Source organism: Lepisma saccharinum, chromosome 1 (genome assembly GCF_977018435.1).
Source record: "Lepisma saccharinum chromosome 1, izLepSacc3.1, whole genome shotgun sequence".
Classification (NCBI taxonomy): domain Eukaryota; kingdom Metazoa; phylum Arthropoda; class Insecta; order Zygentoma; family Lepismatidae; genus Lepisma; species Lepisma saccharinum.
Genome location: NC_139229.1, coordinates 125113327 through 125137887, shown reverse-complemented (window position 1 = coordinate 125137887; position 24561 = coordinate 125113327). Strand labels below are relative to the sequence as shown.

The 24561-nt window shown below is 37.8% G+C and overlaps 1 protein-coding gene across 1 annotated transcript in view; it reads left to right on the top strand.

Annotated features, from left to right (window-relative positions):
• The first annotated feature begins 309 nt into the window (after positions 1 to 309).
• The window catches only part of LOC145988117 (uncharacterized), a 40983-nt gene continuing 16731 nt past the window's right edge, over positions 310 to 24561 (top strand). The window contains exons 1-2 of the mRNA XM_083122949.1: positions 310 to 377; positions 2285 to 2410. Coding sequence (XP_082979075.1) covers positions 311 to 377; positions 2285 to 2410 — 193 coding nt within the window. The 5' untranslated portion in view covers position 310. The remainder of the gene's footprint in view (positions 378 to 2284; positions 2411 to 24561) is intronic.

The window sequence follows — 24561 nt, the reverse complement described above, 5'->3', positions numbered from 1 at the left end:
CAATGTTGTATGCTCCAGATATTAGAATTGGATATGTTATACTTGCTTTTTTGAGAAAAGCTGATATAAAATTATAATATACTTCTGTTACTGACTGACTTAATGTAGTTACATAAAATTGTATTTAAGAGCGTTTATGAACTTTGTGTGTAAAAAATTTATATTAAAAATGTATATTATGTACTTATAATGTATGCTGGGCATAAACAGCCATCTGTAAAGCTGTAAGTCCAATAAATATTTGTTGAGTTGAGTTGTTGAGTAGGAAAAGATAAATAAAGATTAGTTGAGTTGAGTTGAGTAGGAAAAGATGTATATTATTCAGTTTTGTGACACAGTTGTCTTACTTTCAATAATTTTAAACTCATTGCACTTTGGTAAGTAATCTAATGTTTTCGCAACATGCATGAAGATCTATCTAAAATTTACATTTAACAAACCCAACGAGTCAAGTATGCCATATGCACATTTTTTATTAACTTTAATGTTAACCATAATGTGAATGTTAATTTGATATCTCGTCCACTGAAAATGTAAATGTTCTATGTCCAATTTTTCATTTTTCCAGGAGAGAGAGACCTTTAAAGTTTGACATGATATATTTATTGAATCTTCGTCACCATTGCACTGAAAGTTTGTATCATTGCAAAGGCTGATATATTGAAGCCTCTCTAAAAATAAGTAGTTGTTTGGTTAGGTATTTATGCTGTAATTAATTATTAAAATTTCAGATAGAACAATTTCACACAACACTAGTTTTGATCTAGATATAACGTTGCATTCTGGAAACGAGATGGAGATGAAACAATTTCATTATAAATTTGTCATTCGGAAGCAAAGTAAAATAAATAATTCATATTTTGGGAAATCAATCAACTACTTTGATTCCACTATTATTCTAAATTCTTGTCTGTTAACCACAAAAATAAGAATCGAAGACCATTACTATTGCTAAACATCTCCCACAAGTGACTGAGGTTAGAATGAAAGTGGTTTATCTCACACTCGGATGGTGCTTGTAGTTGGTTGAGGTAATTGTCGCAAGGTTTCATTGCCTATTGCAGTTTGCATTCTCGTGGCTAATTCCAAATTCTGGGCATGGACCAAAAAGACACTCAGTATGTCAATATTGGTTGTATGCAGGCATCAGACGAAATCAGAGAAGAAACAATTGCATTCTAAATATACTACAGCCAAAGTATCTCGATTTGTTTACAATTTGGAGATAGGACATTTGCAATCTCAATGGACGATCTGGCTGCAATTAAGCTTAACGTACTACAGAAAATGGAGCATTAGTTATTGAATCTTGTTCTGTTGATTTGACCTACAAAGCGAAACATAAGTTTTTATGACCTAAGGGCAAGATATGAAATCTTACTTGTCTGGATCAATATGGAGAAAGTGCAGCAGGTGGGGATGCCTATACTAATTATCCTAATGAGGAGATGATTTATGATAATTTTCTTAACTAGAGGGATAGCACTCCCCCCCCCCCGTTTCCCCCACTTCAAGCATTACTGTCCCCAGAGAAAAAAATCCTGTGGACGTCTTTGACTGTCATATTCACTATCAGATACCTTATGACCTACCATATGAAATGAAAGAAATATATTTGAATTTATGAGTATTTTTAAAAATTAACTATCATATTGAAATGCTACTTTTATCAATTATAGAAAAAACAACAATAATAATAATAGTAATAGAACAGGCGTTATCAAGGGAGGTCAAAGGGCGACTTGACCTCATGAATATGGGATAATTACCTACTTCCCATCTTCATTTTATTTGTTTTCCTCTTTTCTCTTGCATAACCTACTCTTTCTAAATTCCAGTCTCGTTTTTAAGTTCTGGAATCTACGACGTCTTTGAGTTCTTGATTAGTTCTTCTCTGTTTTCTCTTTCGTTTCATATTATTTCTCTATCTCTCTCTCTCTCTCTCTCTCTCTTCTTCTATTTCTCTGTGTGTCTGTCTTGTTTCTCTCTCCTATCTCTCTCTCTCTCTCTCTCTCTCGTGACTTTATTTCTCTCTTCCTTTGTATCCGTCTCGGTTATTTATTTCTCTAATTTTTTTGGCTGTCTTCTTAATTCTTTTCCTCTCTCTCTCTCTCTCTCTCTGCACACATCAATGTTTTGTTGATGTGTGCAGAGAGAGCACACATTTCTCTTTGTCTCTGGCTATTTTTCATTTCTCTCCTTTCTACCTTTCTTCTCTTGCTGCGTGTAATTTTTCACAAACCAAGGCGTAGGTGTGTGATTTTTTTTTTTTTTTTTTCTCTAGCGCTGGCGATCAACTGTTACCAGTGCAATTCCTTGGAAGACGGAAACTGCACTGACAATGTAAGTTCCAGGCACGCGTCTTCGTGTCCTTTCATGGCAACAGGGTGCCTCAAGCTTCATGCCACAGGTAAATAAATGCATGTTTTCACTGAGGGTCGTTTTCAGTAAAGGGTGACCAGACTTGCTTTAATTTCCGTTGTTATTGTATGTAATTTTTGTTATCGCTTTTCTACCACTTTTGGCTTAGATTTGACTGGGATTTTGAAATCCAATTGTCTTGCAACAGATAAGAAAATAAATTTCGGTGGAAGACATACAAACAAAAGTGAGAAAGTTTTTTGTGTGCTGATGTACAGGGAGGTTATTTCAGTCGTTTACCGCCAGAGTGTCGGCCGTTCGGCGATCCCTTCATGCAACAGGTCCCGGCAAATTGCGTTACAGGAAGTCCGTAACAGAAACAGCTTGTTTTGTAATGTTTCCACTTTTCACAATTACAGTTACAATTACAATTGAAATAAGCACGTACCTTGTCGCAAGGATGCTGGAAAAGGTGGTCTCCCAAATACAAATATTTCTTGCACCTTATTTCTGACATCTAATCTTAGATTAGACATCGCTACTTTATCCTCAGTTGTCGCGAGAGTGCCGGTAGCTTATCGGGGAGTTGTCAGCCGCGAGAGGGCGCTTCATTCTGCATAAATGCGACACCTGTCGGCCGTGATGCCAACCGTTGGGACATGTCCCTACGCATAGGAACTTTTCACTATATTTCGCCCGCGTAGGGACAGATTTTGCCAAATGAGGGAAAACGTAGGGACCTTTTTCAATCTTGGAAAATAACATTTTATTGTGGAAAGGTGCAAAACTCACTCGCCAGTCAGTTGCACTTTCTTCGTGCTCGGTTTGGAATGAATGGATTAGTTTATGTGGATACTTTAGCGAGGAGGAGAAAAAAGAACTAACTAACAAATCTCCATCAGAATTTTGGAACATGTTATCAGTTACCAAGAACTTTGAAGGCAATTTCTTTTTTTAAAACATTTCCACTCTCGCGAAAATAGTGCTAACATTGCCGCATTCGGGACGGGATTTTTTTTTAAATCCCGACATTCGGGACTGAAAAATTTGCAATTTCCCGACCAAGTCGGAAAATTTTCGTGACGGGAAATGTTCGAAATTTACAGAAGCTCTGGAAATCTCGAATTCTACACGTCATTTTCACTTTAAGTGATTGCTTTTGCATTTCTAGAAGAAAAACTTACAATTTCCGATAAGTTCCAGAAACTTACAATGCAGAAAACGTTGAGAATTAACGACTTTTTAAAGTGACCATTCGGTATTTCCCGACTGCTCGGGATCCCGAAAAGTCGGGAAGTCATTTCCCGAAGTCGGGTCCTGACTTTTCGGGATCCCGCACACCCCTAATGAATAACATTGAGTCGTTTACTGTTGATTATGTTATTTGAAGTCATACATGCTGCTGCTGTGAAGAGATAGATGTTGGTTGGTCATATATGCTGTATTTCCTGCAGTCTTTAACAATTCTGGTCCCATTTTATTTCTCTTTTTTGTTTTTGTATCACGTAACATTGAAAATATTCTTTCCGTTTCCGGCGCCCACCCAGCGTCGAATAACATGTGTACAGTGGGATCCATGAGTATTACCTTGCAAATTGTCCATCACCATGTTCGTGCACTTTATTTGACCCAATAACAGCTTCAAGAATTAAAAGAAAACTCAAAACAAGCTGTTGACAACTTCTTCACCAGCATACATAAAAATCCATCGCTTAAAAACACATAGGATGTAAGAGAAAAATTAATGAAAATAGTCATGGACAATTTGCACGGTAATACTCATGGATCCCACTGTACCTGGGGGAAACCCTGAGGGGTAAAGGCGGTCAGGGGCGTGATGCTGATCACATCACCCCCACTCACGACCGGCTCAAGAAAGTGTGGGGCGTTACCCTCACACCCCTATACGCCTTCATGGCGTGGTGCTATGCACAGGGGAGCACTTTGCTTTACTTTTTTTACCCATCCCGATCCCGTCCCGACCCAAAAAATTCTGTCCCGCACATTTACAATACCGAACCCTTCTGTAATTTCTATGCTACGTCTTATACTCACGAAATAATTAGTCGTGAGGATTTATCTCAAGTTAACATGTTGGGGTGAGGTGAAAAAATTGTTCGTTAACGTGTAGAAGTTGTAAAATAAGCTTTTCAATTCTTTCAATGATTCTCCGTATACAAGGATGCTAGCCATGTTTGTTGATATGAAGAATTGGCGTTCGCAATTAGTTACGCTGTCTACAGCGTTGACACACTGTTGATTTCATACTTGGAGAGCATGGATTGTGTAAGAATGGCGGCAGGGGCGCCGACTTGTTAAAATTATTGGGGGCTCTGATCTTAAAAAAATGAATGAATGACTCACTTCCTCCCTTTTTTAAATATAAAAATTGAGTCTTCGTATTGCAGTTTTTAAGCAGCTATTATATTCCTCATGCAAATGAAATGTAACATGAAAAACGTTTAGAAAATGTCTCTTTATGTCTTTTGTGTCTGCTCATTTGTTTTTTAGATAACAATTAAGATTTTTATTAAAAAGTATGTATTTACATTAAGAGACCAACCTAACAGATTTATGCCGGCCTCGGTAGCCGAGCGTGTTGGGTGGTCGACTCAACTCGCTTTGATCCAGAGGTCTCGGGTTCGAGTCCCGGCAAGGGCATGGGTGTGTTTTAATGCCCGCAACAGACATGTGATGGGTTGCAAGTAACCCATAAAATAACGAATATTTAACAATTTTATTTAATTATTTACATAAATGCTAACACAAATTGCAGGAAAATAGTTTTATTTTTTTGGTGTTGCTACAATATTTTACTTTTTAAATTTAATTTTGCAATAATAAAAAAAATAGCATGTAGGCCTACACTAAGATATAAAGTGACATACACAACAAAAACATATAAACATGATTTAAAAATAAAGCAAAAGTTGCTCTATGCAGTGGGTTATTTTTTATGAACTCATTAACGAGAGGTCTCAAGCACAGTTTGATGTATGTGGAGTACTTTCTAAGCTGCTTAGTCTCTTCTGCCTCATTGTAGATCTCAAATATGTCTTTAGTCGGCTAATAGCAGCACTGAATGACCTTTCGGCTGTGGTTGGCGTCACTGGCACAGTGCGGAGGACCATCATGAATTTGGCTCCTGGAGGGTGCTGTTTTCCAAAAGAAACTTTCTAATGTCACGCATGGTAGTCAGAACCACTTTCTTCTGTTTGGCGATACCGCCAAGCATGGACATGTGTAAGGAGAGCCTATCGGCATCCAAATCTTGGCGAAAGAATTCTCGAGTTTGCTGAAAGTTTGTTGTGCAACTGTTCACAGCCGAGATGCATTCTTTCTCTATGGCTGTTACTTTTTGTAGTCTGTAGATTCATGTCCTTGTTTAACACATGATTTTGCGGTGTCACACACGTCAGTGTATATTGATTTATAATACTATTTTGGAGTGTAGAACTTGTGATGTTTGGCAGCATCACGATTTTCAAGTCTCTCAGGGACATGACGTTGCCGGGGCAATTCTGGCTCATCAACGAGGCTCGGTTTGCCCTCTGTGCATTTCAGCCAGAACTGTTCAAAACACATTCGCTTTTCTTGAAAGATGTCAGTCAAGTATTTTAGTTTTGATTCCACTTCTGTAGCACCAATGCGCGGAAACTGAACCTTACAGTTTACCCCTTCTATTAGACCCATCACAAGGCAGTAAAGGGAGAGAAAGGAAAATGTCTTGAAGTGAAGCATTGTCTCCAGTTATCCAGCGCATTTTGATGCTGCGTCAGTAGAATCTTCTTCAGAAAATTTCTGAAAAAAATTGAGAAGGTTTTCATAGTTCCTTAAGATCTGTTGCATACTGGAGGCTCTCAACGTCCACCGACGAGGGCAAAGTGGTCGCAGTCCAGTATGGCCAGCCTTCTCATTCACATCACTAATATTCCTAAATATTTGCATTCTTTTAGGGGATTCCCAAACATTCTTTAACAAGTCATTGGCTAAATTCATTGTCTCTGATCAATATATGTATAATAGTAAATAATAATTATATACTTAGTATATAGTAATAAGTCATGTGTTAGTAGTATCGATGTGAGATAAGCTCGGTCGCTGCATGGGTGGTCTTTAATTTGCACGTACTTATAACTAATTTGCACGGGTTTTAATTAATTTGCGCGTACTTAGAACTTATTTGCATGTACTTAGAATATTTTACATTTATGTATTTGTTTGTTTATAACTTTTTATGAATATATAATTATTTATTTTATGAAAAATATGTATATAGAAGGTAATTAGAGGTACTAAATGCTATGCATATGGTTTTATATTCATTACTGCAAAGTATGTAATGTATCAATCGATAATAATTAATGTTTATAATATTGAAAATAAGTTTTCTATGGTTTATGAACCGCTATGAACGGTGGTAATGGTACGAAAGAACACGGTCCCGGTACTCGAACCCGCGATATGTAACGTTATTAATTAGTACTATGTAATAATGTATGTTATTATTGTATTAAAGACGCTGGTCTCAGACGCTAGACAGAATACTGTCTCCGAATTTCGACTCGGCGGTGAAGGTAGACGAGAAAGGAATTTGGGGAAGTGCGGTGATGCCAGACAGAGAGAATGAATTAATATTCCGCGCAGGTAGACGAGAAAGGAATTTTGGGGAAGTGCGCTCAAGGTCAAATGACGTCAGAACGCCACAACAAAGAAAGAACGCGAGAACCTGATTCACCAATCAGAGAACGCGTCGGTAGATTTTCAGAACCGGTTTTTTTCCCAAGGTTAACCAGTACGCAAGAACAGGGGAAAGGTATGCAATACAAAGGGCAGGGGAGGGTTTGATCCAGACAACAAAGGATGTCTGGAAATGCACAGCAAGGGTTAAATTTTTTGAAACTGTGCGTCGCTTGCATGCTAGAATATGTTTCTGTCAAAGTATGCCAAGGTTACCGAGAACACTAGAACAAAGGATGATGAGAAGAAGTTCAAGGTGAACTAGAACGCAAGAACAAAGTAAGCGTCGGTTTTATTTCAACCAATCAGAAAACGCGTCGGTTTTATTTCAACCAATCAGAAAACGCGTCGATTTTATTTCAACCAATCAGAGAAAGCGTCAGTTTTGTTTATGAAGTATAAAAAAGCGCGTAAAAGCGAGAAGATGTTAGTTTGGGAAGAATTTCTGAACCATTGTGTCAGAAAAGATATCAACTTGTGATTATTGTCTGAGATTTGAAGACAAAGAACTCAAAAGAAGCTATAATTAAGGTAAGTGAATTGTTACATATATGTATGGTGCTTTTAAATAATATGTAAACCAAATAATGAACCGAAGCAAGATACAAATATGTGTAATATGAACAAGTACTACAACTATTTTTCTATTTTTTTACAGGTGATTCTATTTTCTGTGCACGTGCGACTGGAAGGGACCATTAGTAAAAGATGGCATCTACAAGCTCCACAAACGAGGCTAACCACACTGCGGTGAGTACTTCGGATGAAATTATATGTAATTTTCATTCTGGAAAGTATACTTCCCCACTAGAACTCGTTAATGCATACTATGATATGTGTGACAGAGTTATTTTCCACGACGATATCCCTTCTTGTGATCCGACTTTTTTCTGTGAGACAGTGCAAACAGCAATGTGTCAATTAGGGGTGGGGGCAAATCAATTTTCTATTGTGGATGAAAGAGAAAGATATTTTAGACGGTTTGGAATGCTAGGACGGGAGGTATCCATTGAAATACCTAATCAGGTTGTGGGGGACCCTGAATATTTGGTTGGGTCCATGTTCCAATTTTTAATGAAAAAGATTTTTTTTGATGTGGCACCGGACAGTCAGGTTGGTTTGATTATTTTCGGCAATGAAACCAATAAGGATATTTATATCCCTTGGCACAGCCTTTCGGCATTAAATCCCAAGATTATTCAACACTATGTGACCAAAGTGCTGAACAGCAATGAATCCTTCTTTGTAGATAACTCTTTGAAATGCATGGCGCATATTGTCGAACCCAAGCGCGGTAGAGGGAAGAACAAGTACCCCCTTTACAGAAAATACGCTCCTTTACTATCAATTAACAATTCTAACCAGAGACAGCGGGCTATCACTGTTCTGACTAACGATGACAATTTGTGCTTGCCGCGCGCTATTGTATTTGCCCAAGCCAAAGTCGACAAGAATAGAAACAAATCCCAATCCTTTCAAAGATTTGATAATAAATTGAAAGAAGCGGCTATGCGGTTATGCCATGAAGCACGCGTTGATCCATCCAATGGATGCACTGTAGAGGACATTATTAAATTTCAAAACCATTTGGGACCAGAGTACCAAATTGTAGTGTTTTCAATGAAAGAGGGGGAAAGGGAGTATGAAGTTATTCGATGCACTCCGTTCGCCCCTAAACAGATTAATTTACTCTATCACGATCAACATTTTGATATAGTAAACTCTGTCCCCAAACTTTTTGTGAAACATTTCTACTGTCCCAAATGCCAAGTCGGGTTCAATTTCAAATATGAACATACTGAATGCACTAGATATTGTTCATTGTGTGAATACACTCATAGTGATCAATCCAATAACACTATCCCCAGAAAATGCACTGCATGTAATAGGAAGTTTCTGTCCCCGGAATGTTATGAAAATGATTTGCGCACAGAAGGGCGGAAATCCAGTGTTTGCCAAACTATACACCAATGTAACGTTTGTTACAAAATAGTGAACAAGAGAAAGCGCAAAACACCACACAAATGCGATGAATTCTTTTGTAAAAGCTGTAATGCTTTTGTTGAGCCAGCACACAAATGCTATATTCAGCCTGTTAAGCCCGAACCAAGTGCAAAGTTTCTTTATATTTTCTATGATTTTGAGTGTATGCTGGTAGAAAGAGAAAATGACCAGAAACACGAAGTTAATCTGGCTGTTGCTAAGCAAGCCTGTTATGTCTGTAAAGACACTGATGTAGATTTCTGCGAGACGTGTGGTCCCCGTGTCCATATTTTCCCCAATATTCAAGAATTTATGCAATATATCCAAACTCCGAGGGAAGGGTTTGATAAAATCGTGTGTATTGCACATAATGCAGGACGATACGATTCACATTTTGTTTGAAATTACCTGATTACTAAAGAGAATATTACCCCCTCCGTAATTATGCAGGGTAGGAAAATAATAGAGATGTCTATTACCAAGAAAATAGTGTTCAGGGACTCGTTAAATTTCATGCTCATGAAATTGAAGGATCTGTCTGCAAGTCTGGGACTAGCGGAAGATTTGCAGAAAGGCGATTTTCCGTATTTGTTTTCCACCCCTGCAAATCAGAATTATGTAGGTCCATTCCCTGATATTCAATATTATGATGTAGATTCCAAGTCCCCCAAAGAAAGAGAAGAGATGCTAAAATGGCACAAGGAAACTGTCCAAGCAGGGAAAATATTTGATTTTCAAAAAGAGTTGCGCGAATACTGTATTAAAGATGTGGAAATTCTTGCTGCTGCATGTATTAAATTTTCTAATCTGATCGAAGATCTGACTGGAATACAGTGCTTTGTTCGCTGCGCGACTCTTGCGTCGTTAGCGTCTTTGATATTTAGAAGTAAATATCTGAAAGAAAACACTCTTATTAAAGTCCCCCCATTTGGATTTCGTGAACAAGACCAACAGTCTCTAATTGCCTTAAAGTGGTTAAAGTGGGTAGAAAATACTGAAAAAATCACTCTAAGACACGCAGGGAATCTCGGGGAGGCTAAAATAGGTCGTCATAAGTTGGATGGGCTCCATGAAGAAAGCAAAACTGTTTATAGTTTCCAAGGCTGCTACTACCATGCTTGCCGGATTTGTCTTCCTGACAACAGAGTTAAGCCTCTTAACGAGACTGGCGAGACATTAGACCATAGGTACGAACGTACTGTTACCCGTAAAGAAATATTAGAGCAAATGGGGTACAAAGTTGTAGAAAAATGGGAATGTGAATTCAATGAGGAAATTAAAAAAGATCCAGAATTACGCAAATTTATTGCTGAGAATTGTTATTCCCTGAATAACCCACTTATCCCAAAACAAGCTTTTAATGGGGGACGCACTGAACTTTTCAGGGCAGTTTATGAAAAACAAGAGAATGAAAATACGAGCATGAAACTGCTAGATGTAGTTTCCCTTTACCCTGCAATGATGAAGCAAATAAAAATGCCTACAGGGAAACCAGTGATTTACACGTCAGAGTTTCCTACCTTGGATAATGTGTTTGGGGTTGTAAAATGTGATATTCTCCCCCCTAAAGATTTATATTTACCAGTACTGGGCATGTCATGCAATAACAAATTAATGTTTGCTTTATGCAGAACTTGTGCACAAAGCGAGAATCAAGAACAATGTTCACACACAGATAAAGAAAGATACTTACATGGCACCTGGGTATCAGAAGAACTGAAACTGGCTGTAAAAAAAGGGTACAAAATACTCAAAATATATGAAATTTGGGATTTTCCTTCGGCTGACCAGAATGATAATGTGTTCAAAGACTATGTAGACACATTTCTTAGACTGAAACAACAGTCTTCAGGATATCCTTCCGGCTGCAGTTCAGAAAATGACAAAGACAAGTATATTCAAGATTATTTCGATCATGAGGGAATTCAACTTGTAAAAGATGAAATTGCACCTAACCCAGGACTTCGTTTTATTTCCAAAATTCTGCTAAATTCAATTTTCGGGAAATTTGCCCAAAATCCTTTAAAAACTAAGTCTATTTTTGTAAATACAGAACAGAAATTCCATGATATAGTGTTTAATCCACAGTATGAAATCAGTAATGTTGTCCCTATTTCCGAATCTTGTTTATTAGTGAATTATATTGATCTGGAAAGCAAAAATGAACCGTTAGTACTTTCAAATGTACTTGTCTCTGCGTTTATTACTGCTTATGGAAGAATGCACTTATATTCTTTTATGGACAAAGTCAAAGAAAGTATTCACTACGTGGATACAGACTCTGTGTTCTATGTAGAAAGAGAACATGAAAAACTTATTCCTACAGGCTCATTTCTTGGTGAAATGACGGATGAGATTAAAGAGCCCTACCAAATTACATGCTTTTTGGGTGGTGGTCCCAAAAACTATGCATATAAAATGGTGAACAAACATGATCCTCAGGATGAGAAACATGTTATTAAAGTAAGGGGCATTACCATGAATTACAGAACTCGACTCCAGATTAATTTTGATTATTTTAAGCAACTGGTCAAAGGGGAAATTGAAAAGCGAGTTGTTGAGAACCCCCGTAAAATTAAACGAAAAGCCAATTTTGAAATTGTTTCTGAATCTGAGCAGAAAACTCACCAAGCAGTCCACACAAAACGAAGAAAAATTGAAAATTTTGAGACGGTTCCATATGGAATCTAAATAAAAAACGAGTGTTTTGTTTTATTTTTTTATTGTTTTTAAAGTCCTAAGGCCGTCTGTAAAATCTCTATTTGGCGTGCTATCCAGGGGCACTCCCCCTCGATCCTCTGTCTTCCACAGAAACCGCATCTGTCAGATGTTCGCCGCCTCCGGCGCGACAGGGGAGGGGACACCGGTCGAAGGCGGTGTTCCGCCCTTATATGGTCCATGATGGCCTTCTTCCCCCGGAACCCCACCTCCCGGCACACAGAACAATCCCTCTTTATTTCATCCTGAAAAGGAAAGATAAAATTAATTTGTGGTATATATTTGGGCCATTGTGTGTCTGCGCTTCAAGCACAGAACGTGTGTTGTTTAACATGGAATTGCGTTTTACACACCCGTTTGCAATGATGGTTTGTGGGCCCTCACAAAGTGGAAAAACCACTTTTGTGGATAAGCTTCTATTTTATAAACATAAAATGTTTACACAAGTTCCAAAAACAGTAATATGGGCGTATGGTGCGGTTCCTCCCAGATTAAAATTAAGCCAAAATACAAATATTCAGTTTATTGAAGGAATCCCTGATGTAGCAAATATGTATATTGAAACTCCTGGATTAATTGTCATTGATGATCTAATGAATGAAAGCAGCAAAGATTCAGCAGTCGCAGATATATTTACGAAATATTCTCATCACAAAAATATAAGTGTTATTTTTATAGTACAAAACTTATTTCACAAAGGTGCTAAAATGAGAGACATAAGTCTCAACTCACACTATCTTGTGATATTCAAAAATCCACGTGACAAACACCAAATATACCATTTAGCACGACAATTCAAACCTGACAATAGTAAAAGTGTTTTGGAAGCTTTTCAAGATGCAACTGAAACACCACACAGTTATTTAATGTTCGATTTAACACAAAATACACCTGAAATTTTACGTATGAGGGCGCATATTTTCCCCGATGAACAAATGGCTATTTATGCCACTGGAAAGCATGTCAACAAACCATTTCTTGTGCGAACGTCAGAATGACATCACAACTAAAAGAACATGCTCCGGCACTTAAATTATTGTGTAAATTAAAACCTATTCAACGGAAACGCCTTTTGCAACGAGCAACACCAGGACTAGTTCGTGTACTAGGACAATGTGCAACCAATACAGTACGCGGTAATATTCCGCTTTCAGGGGTACAAAAACTAAGCTTCAAAAGTATAAGGCCAGTTTGCGTAAACTAGCGGCGAAGGGCACTTCGCTCAAAAATAAAAAGAAAATATTAATTCAAAAAGGCGCCTGCTTTTTGCCATTCTTAATCGGTCCGATTATATCAGCGTTAGGTAGTGCATTGTTTTCACAATGAGCGTGAGAAAAATGATTCTTGTTCCCGAGGACTTTGCCACTAATATGCATGCCTCCGTTGAGAAAGCTCAGAGACACGAATCAAGATTAGATTCTAATATTCGTACAATATTAGCACGTGAAGATATAGGGGAAAGTGAAAAATGGAAACTTTACCAACAGGCACTTCGACTATTTGTTAATTTTACTAAGCCTATTCCCACACACCTACCATTGATCGAAGAAGAAAATAAGCTGCCACAAATAAGTGAACCAGTGCAACAAGACGACCCCCCTCCTAGTGTTACTCTCAGGGAAGAAATTCTTGCTTCAGTACCGAAAACTGTTCAGAAGAAAACAGAACTTTTACTTAAAAGACTATTCTCTTCTCAATATATAAATTGGGACGCATATGGAACAGTGTACATAAATGGAAAAAGAATTCAGGGTTCAAATATCATAGATCTGATAAATGATTCTGTTCGCCCCCGTAAGAAAAGTAGAGATCCTGTAGGGAGAGATCAGTTCCAATCTATTCTTCATTCTCTAAACATACCCAAAGAATATATAGTTACACGCACGCCCCCACCCCCTTCAAGAATTAGGAAAGCTGAGTTTATATGGGGAGGTCTGCACGGGCCTAAATTGTAAGGCCCGAGTCCGGCCCGGCCCGAGGAAAAGAAACCCGACCCCACCCCAGTCCGATAATAAGTAAACATGAGCCCGGCCCGAGCCCGAAAACATAATTAAAATTACTTTCCAATTCAGCATTTGAAAAAAAATGCGCACTGTTGTACTTCGTTAACTAGCTGTTATAAAAAAATGTATTCTCATTCTCGAAGTAAACCATAATTTCAATAATTAAAAATTATTTTTCGATGACAATATTCGCTAACAAAATAGCCACGAGGCCCGGGCCCGACCCGAGCCCGAGAAGTTCTGGTTATTTATGGCCCGAGTCCGACCCGCGGGCCGGGCCGGACCTAGGCCCGAGGGCCTGGCCCGAGCCCGTGCAGACCTCTAAGATATATAAAGTATGGATCTTAAAACATTGTATTATACACATGAACTACCGACTTCATTTTCCAATACTGAAAAATTATCCAAACATTCTACGCAATCACGAAAGAATATTTCTGAGTGGCTATCAAAACAAGATGCATATACTTTACATGTTCCAGTTAGAAAAAAATTCCCACGTAAACGTTACGAAACCACTTTTCCCCTGGAACTTATGCAAATGGATTTGGCAGATATGCAGAATATCGCCAAGTACAATGACGGTATGCGCTATATACTTTGTGCAATTGACGTGTTTTCAAAGCAAGCGTTCTGTATACCAGTGAAAAGCAAAACGGGTGAAATTATGGCAAAAGCAATCACTAAAATTATAAACATGTTAGAATATCCTCCTGTTTACTCCCAGACAGATCAAGGAAAAGAGTTTTATAACGCTCAAGTGAAAAAAGTGTTTGACAAGTACAATATTATTCATTATAGCGTTTATTCAGAACTAAAGACAGCAGTAGTGGAACGATTTATTCGTACTTTAAAATCAAAATTGTATAAACACTTTTCAGCCAATAATACGTATCGTTATGTAGATATTCTCCCCCTTGTAGTAAAATCATACAATCACTCGTATCACCGTTCTATAAAAATGGCTCCTGTTGAGGTGATCGAAAATAATGCGCTGCAGGTTTGGTCTCAGTCTAGAAACAATACAAGTCAAAAAACCAATAATATCAAATTTAAATTTAATATCGGTAACTACGTAAGGATAAGTAAAGCCAAAATGAAATTCGAGAAAGGATATCTACCTAGTTGGACAGAGGAAATTTTTATAATTAGTGATCGTATGAGTACTGATCCCCCTACATATCGTATAAAAGACTGGAGTAACGATCCTGTCAAAGGCATTTTCTATGAACCAGAATTACAAAAAATTACACTTGATCCAGACAAGCCATTTACTATCGAGAAAATTCTAAAACGAAAGGGAGACTTTGTCCTAGTAAAATGGAAAAACTACCCCCTCGCATGTGCAAGTTACGTACATAAATCAGATATTACGCGTGTTTAGGTTAGTTGCCATTATGCCGCTGGACGAATTCTATGTTACATTACCTTCCAATGTAAACTTGAACTTGTTTCCTGATAATAAAATAGCACATTACCGTACTAAGCTGAGCGAACCAATAGAATTAAATGAACAATGGGTGGTGGCGGCCACAGAGCTTCATTTAACTTGGAGTTTTTATAATATTGTTTCCGATACAAATAGCATTTCATATCAATTTAAACCGAAAAAGAAGGACCAAATTTTTTATAGTGAAAGTATAGTTCCTAAAGGTTACTACTCCAATATTCAATTATTATTAAACAATATTCCCCCTTCAAAAAGAAAACTGCTTGCTCAACATGTCCGATTTGGCTATACTTTGTCCACGCATAGTATGTATACACAATCAACGCTAGAGGAAGACGAAATTATGAAATTGTATATATATCTCCACAATTAGCTCCAGTGTTTGGTTTTTCGTTGGATACTCCCAAGTCAGAAATATCTATACATTCGGTTATTGGTCCAGGTACAGCAAGATCAAGTTCTATTTATCCTTGTAATTTAGATTATCATATCCCCCGTGAAATCAACATATGCACAGATATTGTCAAATATCAAGCAAATATAGGTCCCGTAATACGAACGGTTAGTGTGGTTGATTATGAATATGGAGCAATAAAAAGTTATATATTTGAGCCCAGGCAGTATCTAAAAGTCGAGAAGCGTTACTTTGAAACAATTGAAATTATATTAAAAACAGAGCATGGAACTTTGCTTCCATTTGAGTTTGGAGCGTCAAGCGTTACATTACATTTTAAAAAAGTGGAATAATGATTTCTGAAGGCAGTGATAATGATTACTATGTAACTTTGGTTTCAAATGCATCCAAAAATATTTTTCCTACTAATACACCTTCTCATTTTTTAACTAAACTTTCTAATGCTGTTAAGCTCGAGTCTGGAGGCTGGTTAGTGGGTCTGTCTGAAATTCATTTCACAAACAATCTGTTTCATATTCAAAAAGGACAAAATGAAATTATGTGGACTTATTATAACCAAGAGTCGGATCAATCAAGTAAACAGAGCGGTAAAACAATCGTTCCCCCTGGATATTATTCAAGTGTGGAGTCTGTTTTACAAGTTTTAAATCAAGATCATATTGGAGAAGGGCTATTTCGATTCGGTTATAACCCGTCCAGCAATATTGTTGAGGGAAAATACAATGCACAATTATCTACACTGAACCTCTCTGATATTTTGGCTCTGCAGTTAGGATTCGAACCAAATAGAAATCTTGTTAAACAACAGCATAGTTCGAAACAGACCAACCTAAATATTGGTTATCCCCAGCAGGTTTTAGTATACACTAATGTACTCAGTTACCAGTTTGTAGGAGATACAAAGGCACCTCTTTTAAGAATGTTTACATTTTCTTCGGTCCCTTATGGCCGGTCACAATCTATAATATTTAACCCCGTTCATTATATGCCTGTATCGAAATATTTATTTGATACAATAGAAATAGTTTTAAGAGACAACACAGGTCGTAAACTCTCATTTGCCTTCGGAGATCTGAGTGTTAAACTACATTTCAAGCGACAATGAGATACGATAGACGTCAGTTATATCGAGATTATTATCTCAACCAGGCGGGGACAGGTTTACCTTATTTTTCCGGTCCTCCCTATCAAAAAGGACACGGAGCGCTTGGTTCAATATTTAAAAGCTTGTTTCGTTTTGCGGCCCCTTTATTAAAACAGGGTGCTAAAGCAATTGGCCATCAAGCATTACAATCGGGAATGGAATTTGTTGGGGATGTTCTACGAAACAGGCCTCTCAAACAATCTTTCAGAGATCGTGTAAATCAGGCGGGAGAAGCTCTTCGTGAAAAAGGCGAGAGAAAAATTTCTCAGATTCTTTCAGGTAAAGGCAGACAAAAAAGAAAGGCTAAAACTATAAAATTCGAACCTCCATTTATTACCTGCCAGTCACGCAAAAAGAGGCGAAGGGTACACAGAGATATATTCGCTAATTAACTACCATGTCCTTAGTAAACTGTAACTCATCGGAATGCACAAATACAGAATTGGATTTGTTTTCTCTGCCATTAACTCAAACTAGCATTGAAAATTCTTGTTTAGTGGAGTATTGTCCCATTTTTTCTTTAACTAGTAAAAGTCCAGTCGAGTTTGCCATTACTGGAGACAGTGGGGAATACATTGATCCAGCACACATTTATCTGTACCTAAAATGTAAAATAACTAAACCAGATGGTACGGCCTTAGCTGCCGATAACCTGGTTGCCCCCGGAAACAATTTTCTACATACAGCATTCAGTCAGGTCGACGTTTCGTTAAATGACAAATTGATTTCGTCCTCTGCAGGGTGTTACGCTTACAGGGCATACATTGAAACATTACTCAACTATTCTAATGAGGCTAAAAAATCTCATCTCACTGCTGCTCTCTGGTATCGCGATACGCCTGGGAAATTAGAAAATCTAACTGAAAATAAAGGAATTGAAAAACGAATGAGTCTTGCTGCGCAAAGTCGGTCATTCGACATGTACGGGCGACTGTATTCTGATTTTATGTGCCAACCTCGTCTTCTCTTGAACAATGTGTCCATGAGAATTAAATTACATAGATCAAACGATGCATTTTCATTGATGGCCGCCGAGAATTCTTCTTATCGTGTAGAAATACAGGACATTTCTCTTTATGTAAAAAGAGTTACTGTATCTCCAGATATAGGTCTTGCTCATGCAAATGTTCTTGAAACTACTACAGCTAAATACCCAATTACACGCGTGGAAGTAAAATCAATAACTATCCCTCAAAATATTACTTCTTATAATCTAGATAATATATTTTTAGGTACTGTTCCTAAACGTGTAATATTAGGTTTTGTTGAAAATTCAGCTTTCAATGGTCAAATACATAAAAACCCCTTTAATTTCCATCATTTCGGATTGAATAAAATTCAACTCCAAGTTGGAACTAGAACCATTCCAAACCAACCTCTCTGCCCCAGCTTCACAGACAAAAATATTATCCAAGCATATTACAATTTATTCTCTGGAACGGGAATATATTACCAGGATACAGGAAATAGTCTCTCCCGAGAAGATTTTGATAATGGATTTGCTTTGTATCCCTTTATTCTTTCACCCACAATGGAAATTGACTCTACTTGGGACATATTACGCGATGGGAGTGTAAGTGCTAAACTGTCATTCTCTGCGCCCTTGCCTACGGCGGTCACGTGCATTATTTATGGAGAGTTCGACTCTCTGCTCCAAATAGACAAACACAGAGGTATTTTCCCAGATAATACAAAATAATAATCAGTTGAGTACCAGCCAGGAAGAAGTACGGATCACATTATGAGGGCTGTCGTTGATTTTCAAGGATTCCGAGACAATTCTGGCAACTTTATTCCTAAAGAACTAGCTATAGTCGATGCAGACTCAGATAGTATGCAATCATGGATATTTCTACCACCTTACGAATGGGATACTTTAGATATTGGAGCAAAAAACGAAAATATGTGGCAAACACAAAACAAGCATTCTCTCGAATGGCCTATCGGTGAACTTTGCTATTCAAAATTGTTTTCTGTACTTTCCCAGTACACCGGAAACGCATCAGTTATTTATTCTTTTGGAGCTGATAAAATGCAAGTTTTTGATTAAAGTACTTCACCGCACTGTGGTTAACCTCGAGGACCTAGGATGCCCTAAAGCGTCACTGTTAGCCTTCCCTGCACAAAATTGCTGTCGCAATTATCACAGATTAAGGACAATCAAATGTGCTCTTAGAGACGCTCATTTATACGCATCTTATCTCCGTAGCTTCATGCTTCAACAGCATATTATAGGAGAAGCCACAAGGACTGCACCTAAACAGAACACCTCAACATCAGACAGTGGATATTCTTCCTTAGCTTCGTTTTACAACGACGTTTCAAGTGTGTATTACTTATCCGAGCAAGGTTGCTCTTCCAAAAATAGTGCATTTTCGGATAGTGAACAATGAATAATATTGAAATTGAAAAAACTGTTCAATCAGACAAATGTCTGTCTTTTATTTTTCGAGGTGTTTTTGCTAATAATACATTGCCAAAAAATGTGCAATTGCCTGCTGCATTGATTATTAACACCGACAATGAATCTGGACCAGGGATACACTGGACAAGTTTGTTTATAAACAGTGATAAGGAGGTCATGTACTTTGATAGTTTTGGTCAGCCTCCTAGTGCAAATGTACTAAAATTTATAAAAAAGAACTGTATTTCATGGTGCATCAGTGAAACGGTGGTTCAAAACCCAAACTCATCAATGTGTGGAATTTATTGTATTATGTTTTTACATTATATGTGCCGTGAGTTACCCCTAACCTATTTTCTGTCATTGTTTGGAACAAACTTAAAAAGAAATGACAGAATTGTATGGACAAAATTCTCAAGTGCCTTTCATTAATTTACAGTGTGCCTGCAGTGAATACTGCATCGAAGAGCAGTGTCTTATTTTCTCTATTGCACAAGCAATAGTAGAAAATTATCCCAAGCCTACATGTTCTGAATGTGAACTTGGCGAACCAAAAGAAGAACTTCACAAATGTCTAAATCTTGAGTGCATAGAAAAAGAGAAAATGGAACAGTTGATCAAAACTTACAATGGTGTTATCTGCTGCTACTTCCAGCAGGCACATAAAAGAATATTTATACGTGACAGAAAGGCGTTCGATGCAAAAGTGGACAGTGTAGATATCGAACTAGTTATGAAACTGTATACTAAATTTCTGCATAGTACATTTTTCTACAATAATCATCATATTGCATATACATGCAATGATTTGTGGGCTTCAAACAAATCAAAAACAGAACAAAAAGGTGTAATGTATATAAATGAATTTATCACCTGTAATAATAATAAAGTGTACTTTTCTGGGGCACCAGTACAGACATTACGCAGAAGAGAATTGTACGGTAATCCCGTACGTCACTGTGTGTTTAAATATAATGAAAAGCCAACAAAAAAGTTTCACTTTTGTGGGCAGGGATATATGTATATACCCGAATGTATATGTGCGTTGGATTCGCACCGGTTTCACTCATATGATTTTTCTTTGGAGAACGAGTTCTGGGAAGCTATTTGTTCCAAAAAGTAACAACTTAAAAGCATTGTACTTTGAGTAGTTATAATGTATAAATATAGCAGCGTAGTGATAAAGCTGTTTACTATCTATGTACAATTTTGCTTGAGAAAAGTGAAAAGCGTTGTGTGAACGCTATGTATTACAACATGTGTACAAAATGACTTATAAAAAACTGTAAAGCGTTGTGTTAACGCTATGTATAACCTTTTGTAAAATTAATTTGACTCTGTATTTATTTTGTAGTAGATTAGTTTTGGAACAATAAACTTGTATGTAGTAGACTTGTGCGTTTTATTTCTTTTTAAAAAATAAAAGGTTTATAGTTATATGTAGAGTAAAAAAAGCTGATATTGTTGGTGCAAAGGGCCCTAGGTTCGATCCTTGTTAGGGATCTTGCACAAATCTCAAATACATTAATCGCGACTGTTACTAGAATTCACTTTTATTCCGTCTCGCCACGCTAAACACTTTGCCGCTAAACAAAAAAAACACAACCGAGATAGAACTTGACAAGTTAGTTTGTATTTCGGATAAAACTCTAGTCAAATTCCATTCTCGTATAACACTTGTACTTAGATAAAAAAATGCAATACTTACAATATGCATCATCATCTTGACAAACCAGAAAACTCAGAAGACAAACACAGAACAAACTCAATAGAAAAAATAACAAAAATGTGCGGTCAAATTCGGATTCCCAAGTTTAAATACCCCAAAAAATCGGGCCGAAAAATCAAAGCCTTTTCTACCCACCCTTATTTTCCATACTGGAAACTAACAATCTCTTTAAATTCACGCTGCCTCGTTAACTCTAGACGTCCAAATTTAAAACCCACAGCCTCTTTTTTCCATTAGATAAATTCCTTACGTCCGCCCGCCTTGAATTATATCACCTTCACCTCATGTCCTTTTAACTTAAAATCCTTTTTTCGTCCAAATTCTGTACCTGCCTTGGCGCTTACTATTTTACTGCCCGTATCGCTCCACACACAGACGGACTTTTCCGCTTAGAGGAGACTTTTAAAATTAGCATTTTACAATCTTTTGTATTTTTTCAAGGGACACAATCACCCCGTGATACATTTTCTTTTTCCACCTGAAATCGAAGCGGATCGTATCTCTAACCAATTTATTTTACCCAAAATGACTTGTTGTGTATTTGTACCGTCACAACAACATCCCGCCCACAACCCTTTCGCCTTGAACGCACACTCCCCAAACTCCTTTCTCGTCTACCTGCGCGGAATATTAATTCATTCTCTCTGTCTGGCATCACCGCACTTCCCCAAATTCCTTTCTCGTCTACCTTCACCGCCGAGTCGAAATTCGGAGACAGTATTCTGTCTAGCGTCTGAGACCAGCGTCTTTAATACAATAATAACATACATTATTACATAGTACTAATTAATAACGTTACATATCGCGGGTTCGAGTACCGGGACCGTGTTCTTTCGTACCATTACCACCGTTCATAGCGGTTCATAAACCATAGAAAACTTATTTTCAATATTATAAACATTAATTATTATCGATTGATACATTACATACTTTGCAGTAATGAATATAAAACCATATGCATAGCATTTAGTACCTCTAATTACCTTCTATATACATATTTTTCATAAAATAAATAATTATATATTCATAAAAAGTTATAAACAAACAAATACATAAATGTAAAATATTCTAAGTACATGCAAATAAGTTCTAAGTACGCGCAAATTAATTAAAACCCGTGCAAATTAGTTATAAGTACGCGCAAATTAAAGACCACCCATGCAGCGACCGAGCTTATCTCACATCGATAGTACTTGTGTTTTACTGTTTCCGGTCATAGCCCCCCCCAAAGTTGATGGTTTAGCGGTCTCAGCCCCCCCAAAGTTGATCGTCTAGAACATTTCAAATGTGTATTTAAAGTTAAGTTCATGTGGCACAATTCAGAGGAAACTTTACAAGAGAAGCAAAATAATACATTAGATCCTCTTAAGCAAAATTATTTGTGGGGGCTCTGCCGCCACATCATTAACATTGGGGTGGCCCGAGCCCCCCTAAGCCCCATGGAGTCGGCGCCCATGAATGGCGGAAAAGAACAGTAAAAAAGTTGTTAATGTTGTACAGATTGTTAGGTGTAGTGTGCAGGAGGATGGCCGTGGGCTAATTTATAAACTTATGGATTTCAGTATATTGCCCAAAGAAGGTGCTTACACGTGACAGCGACAATCACGATGTAGAAGAACATGTGGAGTGTGGACTGATTTGATTACAGGTAAGTTTGGCAACAGCGGTTCGACCGTAAAATTGCAGGATACGAAAATGGCGTCTTCGATGATGAACGTTTGCCGTTAAAGTACTACGAAAATAAGATTTTTTATCGGTTCGTAATCATAATTACCGCAAAACCATTCACGAATAGCCCCACTGACCATTCTCGGTAAGGTTAGGTTAAGTTAGGTTAGGCAAGGCAAACATACGTAGTTAAAATTTGGGCTCGAAAAAAACATGCACGGGTAGCCCCACAAACCATTGACGAATAGCCTTACGAACCATTCAGGTAAGGTCAGGTTAGGTTAGGATAGGCAAACATAGTTAAAATTCGGGGTCGTAGTAATATCAGGAATGTATATTTCGTTTTTTAAATATTGGAAACACAAAATTTTCAGGTAAATAATGAGCAATCGTGCCGATCGCGGACCACTCAATTTCACTTATTTTGCAATTTCTACACGTGACCCCCAAATTTTAACTTCAAATTCGTGATTAGAAGGCCTCAATTTGTGAGTATGCCAAATATTACAAAAATCGGGAGGGGTCCTGTATTGTAAATTCGCTCCTTCATTAATTGTGGAAGCACCGAGCAGAAAGATTTGGTAAGTAAATGTGTATATTTTATCTTCTGTTTTGCATGCTCATGAGGTGTTTTTTTTTAGTCGCTTTACTTGGCGTAGGGACATTTGGTCAGTTGTAGGGACATTTTGACTACGTCTGTAGGGACATTGCCGAAAAATGGTTAGCAACACTGTCGGCTACCAGACGTAGTCGTCCGAATCTACATGTCCCCTTGCAGTATGTTTGTCACTTTTATCGCCAGGTGTCAGCCCGAACGTCACCCACCGCGTTCTGGGGCGCAGGCGCACCGTACGGAAGCAGAAGACAGACGCCGCCAAACAAACATCACAATGATTTCCACCTATTTACTACTCATATTAAAAACGTAACATGCTATTTCATCATTTACAATTTTTCTATATTCAGTGTTATCGATAAAATGGTAAAGTATCACCATAGTATCACTGAGTTTTACATCGTCTATTCAGTAAATGTTGTCTGTACAAAGTGAAAGTTGGAATATGGCTGCCAAGCGCACGACCACAGCGAGTTCAAGCGTGCATCTGTCGCGCCTATCGGCTCTCCCCTCCGACTCCACGTCTGCCGCCAATTCGGACAACGGAGGTTGGCTGAGTCCCCGGATTGAACGGTGCTCTAGGTGATATCTGCTGCCGATTCGGACGCGGCCGTCAGTGTACGTTCATGTTCACTTATGTTTGCGTTTATCAGTACGCGTGTTGTTTATACTGTGTTGTTGAGTTCGTGTGCTACTCAGTGCCAGTGCTTTATTGTGTGTTAATTGTTATTCATTCATTAGTTATTCCGCTAAACAAATATAGTCTTCAACAAAGAGGTTTTATGTACGATAATTACGAGAAAACGAATTCTTGCAGAAAAGTGGTCAGGCAATTACGAGAGACAGGATCTCTTGAACCTAAGAAATGTATTGTATTGCTGTTGAAGGAGGTCATTTTCAACATCTCTTATAACACAGGAGGTTAGTGATCATTATTATTATTACTTTTAAATATCATTTTACGCTTTCGGTTTGCTTTATGCGCCGGGATGCTGTCTTCCATTTCTGTCAACTGAGGATAAAGTAACGATGTCTAATCTAAGATTAGATGTCAGAAATAAGGTGCAAGAAATATTTGTATTTGGGAGGGCACCTTTTCCAGCATCCTTGCGACAAGTTACGTGCTTATTTCAATTGTAATTGTAACCAGGGACGGCGACAGGGGTGGGCACGGGTGGGCAAGCGCCCACCCAAAAATTCCTGTGCCCACCCGATTGTCCACCCAATCAAATTCAATAAGTACATATACTCGGGGATATATGAATGATTAAATATTCAAGTGTAACCTGGTGTTCATAACATGCACATTTTACTTGTAAATATTATCTAC